At 45.4% G+C, this 12,500-nt stretch overlaps 1 protein-coding gene across 1 annotated transcript in view; it reads right to left on the minus strand.

The window, feature by feature from the left end:
* The window catches only part of mdga1 (MAM domain containing glycosylphosphatidylinositol anchor 1), a gene marked incomplete at both ends in the record, with an annotated part of 122,936 nt that overhangs the window by 5,165 nt on the left and 105,271 nt on the right, over positions 1–12,500 (minus strand). Inside the window, 1 exon segment of the mRNA XM_084453362.1 lies at positions 10,787–10,917. Within this exon segment, the coding sequence (XP_084309488.1) occupies positions 10,787–10,917 (131 nt within the window).

Consider the following 12,500-nt stretch of genomic DNA (forward strand, 5'->3'; position numbering starts at 1 on the left):
AAAATCAGGGACTCTACTTCTCCACTGCCCCACTGTCTGACCCTCTCTCCCTCTCGTCACCTTTCTCTCTCTCTCTCTCTCCCTCCGCTCTCCCTCTCTCCCTTTATCTCTCTCTCCCTCTTCACCTCTCTCTCTCCCTCCCTGCTCCCTCTATCTCTTCAATTATAGACAAAGGCAGACAAATACCAGAGTCAACAGTCCTCTACAGCTCCTAACCTTAACCCTTAACGGGGGCTTGAGCCATGGAGGGAGAGAGGGAGGGAGGGGTGGAGGCTGGATAGATATCGCACGCTTCCTTGTTTGTGAGTGAGAGGTTTTTTGATTGGACGGGCACTTTTGTCCACAAGGAGACTGAAGAGGAAGGTGGTTATAGGCTAATTGACCAGGGAGCCGGGTCTGACATTTGGGAACAAACGCACGCACACACACACACACACAAATGTGTTAGTCTTATTCATTTATGTATTCACATAAATGCGTGTAAATCCACGTCTAATTCGCCTTATTCACCTCAGCTGCCATATTGGTCAGTCTGACGTAATTGGTGGTGCGGATGCGGAAGTGCCCGTTGACCTCAATGTTAAAAGTTCACTGTAAAAACACCACGTCAAGAACCAAAATAGTCAAAATAACAGGATGAATACTCTATCGGGGGTTACAAACTCATCATTACCAGACTCTGATTGTTTTTCACTGCCGTTGTTTTCGCGTTTGGAAATACATTGAATGCAGCTGACGGCTAACTATGGCTAATTCACTTCCATGTATTTCCAAACGCGAAAACAACGGCAGTGGAAAAACAATCAGTCTGGTAATGATGAGTTTGTAACCCCCTATAGTGTATTCAGCCTGTTATTTTGACTATTTTGGTTCTTGACGTGGTGTTTTTACAGTGAACTTTTAACATTGAAATCAACGGGCACTTCCGCATCCGCACCACCAATTACGTCAGACTGACCTGAGGTGAATAAGACAGCAGCACAGAGCATAGGAGCCAGAAGCCTTGTGTGTTGGTGCGTGCATGCATGTGTGTATGTGTGTGTGTGTGTCTGTGCGTGCGTGCATGTGTGTGAGTGAGTGAGTGAGTGAGTGAGTGAGTGAGTGAGTGAGTGAGTGTGTGTGTGTGTGTGTGTGTGTGTGTGAAATGGGTATATTGTTGTGCTACAGTATCCTCTAACAGGAAGTGAATGAGCATGATGACCGCGTCATTGCGTCAGAGGGGGATTGGTGTGCTGAACCCTGGGAAACTGGACCCACCCAGAGGATCAGAGACAGCTGACCAGAAACAACGCTACATTACATGGAATTATACAAGCTGAACCCTAATTACCCTTTATCCTCTTCTCTCTCCTTCTCTCTCTCTCTCTCTCTCTCTCTCTCTCTCCCTCTCTCACACACACACACACACACAGCTGGGAAGGGGTCTGAGGTGATGGGTGAGGGTGTGGACTGTTTACGTGGCCCTCCGCCAAGGTTTGTAACCTCTCATGTAAGCATTGATCTGCAGTCGTCCGAAAACACGCCAGTGGGTAAACTGCCTGGGGAGACACGGTTGAAGTGTGCAAGTATGTGTATGAGTGTGTGTTAGTAGAGAGGTAGATTGGGAGAAGGTGAGTGCGAGAGAGAGAGAGAGAGATAACGATAGAGACGTGTGTGTGTGTGTGTGTGTGAGAGAGAGAGAGAGAGAGAGAGAGAATGAGAGAAAGAGAGAAAGAGAGAGAGAGAGAGGGAGAGAGAGATTTTCTTTATTTAACCCTTATTTACCAGGTTAGTTCCATTGAGATAAATGACCTGTTTTACAAGGGAGACCTCGCCAAAATAGCATCATAAAAAATGTACAGGCAAAACAATAATAAACAACAACAAAACCTAGAAGATATGCATTTAAAGCATCAGAAAAAAATTACCTACATACAGTGACAAGTACCAACCAAATAATTTATCATTATACTTATAAGAAAAATCAGGCAGAGAGCCCAATTCCCTTAGTTGCAAGTATGTTTGAAGCCTATGCCAAGTACGGTATGTGGAGCAGAGCACATAAAGCCTTTCTTTCCCAGTTCAGCTCTTGTACTTGGCACAGACAACAGGATCACATCTTGTGATCTCAGACTACAACTACAGATAGACCTCTGTAGATGTAGGATGGTAGTAGTCATTTTGTAAATGAATAGGTACCAAAGGCCAAGCCTCCGCAAGGTCGGGGAACGGCAACCAGCCCGGGAATACCGCATACAGAGATGAGTTAGTGCTTCACAGTTCGTGAGCAGTCTCAGGGCTCTGTGATATGCAGTATCTGACGTGAGCAGGCACTGAGCAGGAGCATTCATGTACAGAAGATCGGCATAATCAAGAACTGGGTAAAAAGGTTGCAGAGACAAAGTACGGAGAGAAGTAGAGAAAATGTATCGCTTCAATGGTGAGGCTGTTTTGAGCAACACTATAGCACTAGAGGGATGCAGTCACTTCACCATCAACCAGAAACAAGTTCAGGGTTCGGACAAGTCTACGCTGGTCCACAGGAAAAATGCATCTATGGAGCGCAGGCAACATTGGGCATATCTCAGTCATCTGTCAGTAGAATATAAACAAATAAATGTCAGTCCCCACATCGACAAGTTCATTCAGAAAATGCATTGCGGGGTCAATGCCCCTCTCCAGCTCCGTTATGCTGAGTGCCTCTGACTGTACCCCACTCAGACACAGTAGGCGATAGAGCCGTGACTGCTGAGCCTCTTAAATAAATGAATCAAACATTTCAAATTATAGATTACATGTTAATCTGTAATTACATGTTTAGTGAGGTTAATTTACTGTACGCATTATGAATATATTTATGTTCATTTTTATATAAATAAATACACTGAATGATAGAGAATAAAACATTGTGGCCCGGTGTACTGTAGTTGAAAATTATTTGCATAAATATGTTTTCCTTTGCTCTTTTTTGGTTGTAAGAGTTATTCCAACTTTAAATGTCCCTTTAATGATATAGCATCATTCCTTGCATTCACAAGTTGGGCAAGATGTAACAGCTGTTCTTGCATCCAGTTTGGTTTTTGTTTTCGTTTCGCTACAGCACCACGAGTCTTATTATTCAAATCTGATAATGAAAAGGCTGCTTATATGCATATTCATGTTATTTATGTATTTGTGTGAACTCATCAACACTGTAAATGAGGAAAACCTCAGTGCTTTACGAGTATAAAAGAAAATGTTTCAAATTAAATTAAATTAAAATAATTATGAGATGCAGAAATACAAACAGAAATTAAAGCTGCAAGCAGTGTTGTGTGGGCCAAGCTGACCACGCGAAAGATGAAACGAATACGACTGATGTTTTGAAGGCTTTAGAGATGTTTGTCGGACTGCAACTACACTGCACACTTATGAACACTGCAAACTTGGTAAACACAGCAAACTCTATAACCACTGCAAACTTCAACCACTGCAAACTATGAAAATAATTCAGCTCAATAAAACAAGAAAAGTAGGCTGGTCTAATACTCAACACTCGTGGGCAGCGGATGAAAGCTAAAATCTTTCCCACACCCGTGTGGCCCTAGTGCACAAACCATGTCAGTCGCTTCCTCTCAGTAGAGCGAGAGAGGGGGTGTCGTCGTTTAAATTGGCACACTGTGAAAAGTATACATAGCATAGCTCAACTATTTACTTCTTCAGAATCCAGTCAATCACGCAAAGATTTCCATGTATAATATGTCCTTCGGTCTTCAGAAGTGTAGGAGAGGTGACAAGTTAGAAACTCGACACTGATTCTGTCATTTTGTAGAGTGTGGCTCCATTGTTTTCAATGGAGGGGGGGAGTTGTCATTCGAACTGTCACACAGTGAAAATTATACATCGGAGAGCTTATTAGCTTGTTTTTTTGATTTTATGAATCCCAAGATTCATGTGAACGTTTTGATATATATGTGTATGAGCTGTGAGAATTGTTAGAGGGATGGCAGTTTAGAAAATGTGTGACTTTTTCCAAAATGCGCCTTATCACCAATCTAAAACTGGTGAAATTGTGCAGAAGACAAGCTGAAAAGCTGCATGCATAAATGTACCTCCAACTTTGACACTTTGGTGGCACTAGAGAGGGCGAAGTGTGGACATGAGACTTGGTGAGGAGGGTCAGGGCACTATCCGAATGATTGTGCCAATTTTCACAACTTTGGACCATACGGTTCTATAGGCTGCCATAGACTCCCATGGCAGAAGAAAGAAAGAAAGAAAGAAAGAAAGAAAGAAAGAAAGAAAGAAAGAAAGAAAGAAAGAAAGAAAGAAAGAAAGAAAGAAAGAAAGAAAGAAAGAAAGAAAGAAAGAAAGAAAGAAAGAAATGTAGAAACACAATGCTTTCTGCGCTGCGCGGCCCCCAATAAATTCAGCAGCTATCTTTAAGAAGAACGGTTCTGGACCAGCAGGTGGGGCTTTGTGTACAAAATCAACAGAAAGGGTGATCTATACCAATTTAGTCCAAATCACAAACTGTGGCACTCACAGAGGCAGAGTTGTAAAAATAATCAAACAGTGAGCCACGGGACACAAAATGCTCATTAAAACAATTCATCATAGTAGTTCTATCTGATATATGCCAGATTCAGTTGGATAGAACTACTATGGTGAATTGTTTTAATGAGCATTTTGTGTCCTAGATACTATCTAGATAGATATTGTAGATAGATAGAGAGAGAGAGAGAGAGAGAGAGAGAGGGAGGGAGAGAGAGAGGGGGAGAGGAAGGATGAGAGAGAGAAATACTGACTCAGATCCATACAATTATAATCTTAAAAACAAACCCCGACCCCGACAACACACACACAGTATTCATTATAAACCGAACGGCCCTGATCAACAAACATCATTAGACCGTCCGCCCCAACAGTACTGACCGCCCCTGCCAGACACACCACACACTCGTCCTCCTCCTCAGGTCATCCACAGACACACCCACACACCTCACCCTCAATTCAGCAATTCATCCCTTATTAGCAGAAATACATCCTCCAACCTAAGGCGCACAAAGACCACACTCTTCAACATCTGGACTGGGAGAGTGAGCAAGAGTGAAACAGAGAGAGAGAGAGAGAGAGAGGGAGGGAGAGAGAGAAAGAGCGAAAGATAAAGTAAATAAGGCATCTTTGAATTTGATAGTGTGCGTGAGAGAGGGAGAGAAAGAAAGAAAGAAAGAAAGAGAGAGTGGAAGAGATAGACGAGAGAGATAGGGAGATAAAGAGAGGAGAGAGACAGAGAGCAAGAGATACGAAGAGAGAGAGATAGAAAGAGAGAGAGAGAGAGAGAGAGAGAGAGAGAGAGAGAGAGAGTAGTCCAGTGTGTATATGGCAGTATGTTGGAGGAATATGGGCTGCCCTGTTTTCCAGCAAACCCCCGGGTGCAACGGAGCCAGGAGGGACACAGATGGCATCTGGGTACCAGAGAGGAGGGTTAGCAGCAGCTCTGGCATCCTAACTGGCTCCATCCGCACTGGCTGCTCACTTCGCACAACTCTCCCCTTCTCTGCCCATCTTATAATATGTTTATCAGCTCAAACTAAAAAAACAAACAAACTGTGATGCCAACTGTTATTGTGCAAACAGAGTTGGACAGTAATCAGCCAAATACGGTAACTTGGCTGAAGTGTCACACCGGGCTGGACGAAGGACGGAGATTCCTCAAAACGACCCGCCGAGGCCCGAGGTGAGTCAACGGCGGGCGCTGACTTGGGCCAGCGTGACCAGAGCCAGGGTGCGGACAGAGGCTTTATTTGGAGATTCTATTTTGTGCGAGGAGAATGTGAAACCCGGCATACTGACCGCTCGTCTCCGTTAAGGGGAGAGGGTTTTTATACTGCTCATAGTAACTCTTTATATGGGGCTTTTTCAAAGGGGCTTCACATGTTTGAACCAACGTGGCGAAACCTGCAGGGCAATAACCCACACAATCCTCACCTCCAGACTCACTCAACACAGGCTGATTGCGCAATACTAGCCACAACCTGCCCGCTTACTGGATACAATTGAATTCTTTCCAGTGCTGCATTGTGGGAACAAGCCCCGAACTCCCTCTTACAGGAGTCTACGCGGAGGCCGGCGATCGATGGAGGAGGGGAAGAGCGAGGGAAGACGAATAAAACGAGGGAAAGAACAGCGGAGAACGAATCAAACGAGGCAGAGACAAGACAACGCTGATCGTATCGTCCGGCGATTCCTATAGTCCGGAGGGGAGGTGAAGGCTCGGCCATTATCATTGACTGGAGAGGAAACAGGACGCTGACGGAAAACACAAGGGAGAGAAGGGGGAGGGAGGGATGGAGGGATGAGTGTCTCCCGCTCTTTACTGACTCAGCAGTTTCCAGTGACCCACACGGAGTCTGATAGAAGCCAAGGAAACTTAAACGAAGGAGGGGGACATTTGTGGGGACACATGACGTCACTGTGAGGCGCGTGCACGCAGATTGGTGCCAAGCCTGTCAAGCGTTGTCATTTTAATAGGTTACAACCCTGGATGGCAGAATCATCGGTCATTTGTTGAATTTTTAACTAGCTTGATACGTTTGATATATTGGTTTACCCAAAAACATTTAGCTAAATGTCATATCAACACCATGTCCGTTGGGGTTGCCAGCCAGGTCATCAAATCATGTCCAGCCCATTACATCAACAGCTATTTGACCTCCACTACACAAGCTATCTGAGTAAACATACATCAATCAACCAATATACCAAACATTAGCTAGCTAACAATGCAAACAAAATGACTTGCTTGCTTAATGATTCATCCCTGTCAGACTGATGTTCCCCTCCACGAACCTCCTTCAAAAAACTATCAAGCAGGAATAATGAACATTTAAGGAGGTCTGAAATTAAGTGCTGCTTTATTATTAAACAGCCCACACTCTGTCCTGGCTGCCTCCTTAAATCTGCTATCCATTACCTCCAGGAGAGAGGGAGAGAGGGAGGGGAAAAGAGGAAAGGATAGGAGAGTAAAGGAGGAGAGAGGAAGCAGGGTGAAGGTAAAAGAGAGAGAGAGAGAGGAGAAGGTAAAGGAGAGGGCGTGGCCAGAGGGACAAGCTTGTCAGGTTGTCGTGACTCCCAGGATGAGGGCGTGGCCAGAGGGACAAGCTTGTCAGGTTGTCGTGACTCCCAGGGAGAGGGTGTGGCCAGAGGGACAAGCTTGTCAGGTTGTCGTGACTCCCAGGATGAGGGCGTGGCCAGAGGGACAAGCTTGTCAGGTTGTCGTGACTCCCAGGGAGAGGGTGTGGCCAGAGGGACAAGCTTGTCAGGTTGTCGTGACTCCCAGGATGAGGGCGTGGCCAGAGGGACAAGCTTGTCAGGTTGTCGTGACTCCCAGGATGAGGGTGTGGCCAGAGGGACATGCTTGTCAGGTTGTCGTGACTCCCAGGGAGAGGGTGTGGCCAAGTTCGACATGCTTGTCAGGTTGTTGTGACTCCCAGGATGAGGGCGTGGCCAGAGGGACATGACTATCAGGTTGTCAGCAGCATAAAACAAGGGATATCAGAGCCTATTTACATCCATATGTACAGTGACTGTGCAGTGTAGAATATAATAGGATAAGATATACAGAAGATTACAGAAAAACAGCTAATGACTCACACTCAAGCTGCAGAACACATAGTCTCCTCTTAGTCCATTTGTCACTGTTTAACTTTCCAACACACACACACACACACACACACACACACACACACACACACACACACACACACACACTCACACACACACACACACACACACACACACACACACACACACACACACACACACACTCTCAGTCTCTGAAATCATTACACCACCAGGAGGAGCTCCCCACAGCTCATAAATAAGACTGCTAATTGACCTGTCATAGCTAATTGCTACGGGGGGGCAGGAGACTATAGTATGTGTGTGTGTGTGTGTGTGTGTGTGTGTGTGTGTGTGTGTGTGTGTGTGTGTGTGTGTGTGTGTGTGTGTGTGCGCGTGTAAGTATTTGTATGCGTCTGTGTGCTTGATGATACTAAGCCCATTATTCTTTAGCCTTGAGACTATGTATGCTGAGACAAGGCCAACTGTAGAGAGCTAGTTCACAGATTGGACCAGACACAAGGCCGCAGAGAGAAGTGCTGTAATTAGGGGCCGGGCAGCTCAGTTGCTGGTCCCTCTTGCAGTGCACTAAATTAAGGATGTCCCTTTGTCCTGGGGACAATAAAAACAACAGCTGGGACACAAAGATCCAGTGTCTGGGACATTTCTGGGACAGTATCATTACACATTAAATTGTTACATTTATGCATCAATGAATCCTTGTCAATTCAATGCTCATTTTCCGCACCATCGATACGAGCTTCGCTGTCGCGCTCTCTTCTCTCCAACACAACAGCCAGTTGACACACACGCTGAAGTGCCCACATAACCCCGCCTCCTCTAGCTCACTATAGGGCCTGTAACACCCGATAATGTAATAATTAACTGATAATGTAATAACGCCTGATAATGTAATAAAAGTTTGACTTAACTCAATTGAAAATGTAATAAAACCTGATAATGTAATACAATTTCCTGACTGACAATGTAATACCAATTTTCTGATAATGTAATACATTATTACATTATTGGTCAAGTTATTACATTATCAGGTGGGTCTTTTTTTTCAAAACTGATAATGTAATAATCGAAAAAAGCAAATGAATAATACTGTTAAGGTACTTTGTGGTATACTTTGGCGTACTTTGTGATATACTTTGATGTGTCTTATGATACTTTGCAGTATACTTTGGAGTGTTTTGAGGTACTTTGTGGTATACTGCAAAGTACCCCAACATTTAGTGCAAACTCCTGCAAAATATCAAAGTACCTCAAAGTACCCCAAAGTATACTGCAGAGTACTGCAACGTATTGCTGTGCACTCCAAAGTATACCACAAAGTACTGCACAAAGTATACCACAAAGTACCACAAAGTACCACAAAGTACCCCAAAGCATACTGCAAAGTACCTCCGTATACCACAAAGTACCACAAATGACCACACATTATTGCAAAGTATTGGTAAGTACCTCAATATATACCACAAAGTACTACAAATTACCCCAAAGTATAACGCGAAGTACCCAAAGTATACTGCAAAGTACCACAAAGTACCCCAAAGTATACCACTAAGTACCGCAAAGTACTCCAAAGCACACCACAAAGTACCTCAAAGTATTCCACAAAGTACTGCAAAGTACTGCAAAAACCCCAACGTGTACTGCAAACTCACGCAAAATATCAAAGTACCTCAAAGTACCCCAAAGTATACAGAGTACTGCAAAGTATTGCTGTGTACCCCAAAGTATACCACAAAGTACTGCAAAGTATACCACAGAGTACCCCAAAGTATACCACAAAGTACCTCAAAGCACCCCAAACTATACTGCAAAGTATCATAAGACACACCAAAGTATACCACAAGTACCACAAAGTACGCCAAAGTATACCACAAAGTACCCTAACAGTATTATTCATTTGCTTTTTTCGATTATTACATTATCAGTCAAGTATTACATTACCAGTTTTGGAAAAAAAAGACCCACCTGATGATGTAATAACTTGACCAATAATGTAATAAGGTATTACATTATCAGAAAAATGGTATTACATTATCAGTCAGGAAATTGTATTACATTATTGGTTAAGTTATTACATTATCAGGTTTTATTATATTTTCGATTGAGTTAAGTCAAACTTGTATTACATTATCAGGTGTTATTACATTATCAGTTAATTATTACATTATCGGGTGTTACACGCCTGGTCATACTCAATATTAAAATGTAATTGTTCTCACATTCTTTGTTTTATTTCATACTTGCTTTGTCAATGTAAGCGTTCCCCATGCCAATGAAGAAAATGAATTGATAGGAGAGGAGAGAGAGAGAGGAGAGGAGTAGAGAGGAGAGAGACAGAGGAGAGGAGTAGAGGAGAGGAGAGAGAGAGAGATAGAGAGAGAGAGAGGAGAGAGAGAGGAGATGAGTAGAGAGGAGAGGAGAGGAGAGGAGAGGAGAGGAGAGGAGAGGAGAGGAGAGGAGAGGAGAGGAGAGGAGAGGAGAGGAGAGAGAGAGAGGAGAGGAGTAGAGAGGAGAGAGACAGAGAGGAGAGGAGTAGAGAGGAGAGGAGAGAGACAGAGAGGAGAGGAGAGGAGAGGAGTAGAGAGGAGAGGAGAGAGACAGAGGAGAGGAGTAGAGAGGAGAGGAGAGAGAGAGAGAGAGAGAGGAGATGAGTAGAGAGGAGAAGAGAGAGACAGAGAGGAGAGGAGTAGAGAGGAGAGGAGAGAGACAGAGGAGAGGAGTAGAGAGGAGAGGAGAGAGACAGAGGAGAGGAGAGAGAGGAGAGAGGAGAGAGGAGAGAGGAGAGCAGTAGAGAGGAGAGGAGAGGAGAGAGACAGAGGAGAGGAGAGAGAGGAGAGGAGAGCAGTAGAGAGGAGAGGAGAGATACAGAGGAGAGGAGAGGAGAGAGAGGAGAGAGGAGAGGAGTAGAGAGGAGAGGAGAGAGACAGAGAGGAGAGGAGAGGAGAGAGGAGAGGAGTAGAGAGGAGAGGAGAGAGACAGAGAGGAGAGGAGAGGAGAGAGGAGTAGAGAGGAGAGGAGAGAGACAGAGAGGAGAGGAGTAGAGAGGAGAGGAGAGAGACAGAGAGGAGAGGAGTAGAGAGGGGTGCTGAGGTGAATCATCTACTGGCTGTTTTCTGAGACAGACATCCTCTCTCTTAGTCCCCCGGCGGGTGAGGGAGAGGCGGGCGGGGGCTGTGTGTGTTACCTGGAAGGGTCCGCTGGGGTTGACGGTGCGGCTGGCCTGCCTCCAGTCAGATCCCTGGCTGCCAGACTGGCTCCACACCAGACTGTCCACCGACGCAAAGCTCTTCACACGCAGCATGACGTTCAGGGTGCCTGAGACACACACACACACACACGCACAGTATGTAGCAGTTGGTTTTCGGTGCATATAGTTAAAACTAAAATAATTTAAAAACGATAAAAACCCATGAACACTAAAAAAATTGATGTGCACCAGGTGGGCAAGTTCCTAGCACAACGAATTACAAAACTAGATAGCCAGCAAAGTTTTGCGGAGAAGAATAAATAAACTAGAAATGGTTCTCAGAGAGCACAGACCTCTTCCCCTGAATGCATTTCGTGGCTCTGTGCATGCCAATATTGAATGGGTTATAAATTGGCCCATGCAACACCCCTCCACCGAATTTCATGAAAATCAGTCTGGTAGTTTTAGCGTAAACATGGTCTAAAAAAATGAATGGAGGCGATTGGCCGACTGTGTTTTGGCAGCTCGTGGACCCGCCCCATGATTCGGATCTGCTTCGAAATATAATGAGCTCTATGGTGGCCCATGCTACACCCATTGGCCCACATAATCACACAGCTGAGTACTGGTCATCTCTAGTGTGCATCTTCAATGTTTATCTTTGGGGCGGGTCTTCTGATCTGAAGAGTACTCGTAGGATGGATGCAAGGATGGAGGGGTAGAGGGATGGAGGGATAGAGGGATAGAGGGGTAGAGGGATGGAGGGGTAGAGGGATGGAGCGGTAGAGGGATGGAGGGGTAGAGGGATGGAGGGGTAGAGGGATGGAGGGATAGAGGGGTAGAGGGATGGAAGGATGGTGGGATGGAGAGATAGAGGAGTAGAGGGATGCAGGGATGGTGTGAGGGGAAGATAATTGCTCTGGTCTCCTCAGCTGACCCCAGAGCTGTGTGAGACTGTGTGTAAAACACACACACACACACACACACACACAAACACACACAAACACACACACACACAGGTATGGCGGGAGGGGGGGGGGGTATGAAAGAGAGAGAGAGAGAGAGAGAGCTGGCAGAAGAGTGAAGAGTGCGATTATTCTTCCAGCTCCAATCTAACACTTTCTGACACCTTGCGAATTCCAGAGCAGTGAAAAGGGAAGTGTGAGCAGGGAGACAGAACGAGCCAGACAATAACAGGGTGTTCTGAATAGCCAATGGACCATAGTTCTGGAACATTCCGCCCAGACGGATCAATAACTCCCGGGAAAAAAAAGGCTGTAAAATACAGAAACTCCCATCGGCTTGAAAAAGCACCGCAAAAGCGCCACAAAGGCTAATCTGAGAATCACTGTGCAAGGAGGGTGACTCGACACCACACAGCCATTCGTCTTCCTAATGACTCTCCGCAAGATCTTAATTGGAGCATTAACAACCACCAGTCTCTTAAACCAACACACACAACCCCCCCCCCCCGCCGTCGACACACACACACATCCTTGTGCAGGCAGAAGGACAGATGGTGTGTGTGTGAGCAATTCCTGAGTAATGGCAGCTAAACTTGAAATTGACTAGCTGGCTAATTAGCAAGTCCAGGCAGTCGATGCAGAGCAGACTGGGCTAGCCGCTCCAGAGTAGGGGGGGTGAAGTGATTTGGGGACAGGGGTTCAGGGTGTGTGTGTGGGGGGGAGGGGGGCTGTGGGATTCAGGGTGG

This window comes from Borostomias antarcticus, assembly GCF_949987555.1.
Source record: "Borostomias antarcticus genome assembly, chromosome: 19".
NCBI classification, from domain to species: Eukaryota; Metazoa; Chordata; class Actinopteri; order Stomiiformes; family Stomiidae; genus Borostomias; species Borostomias antarcticus.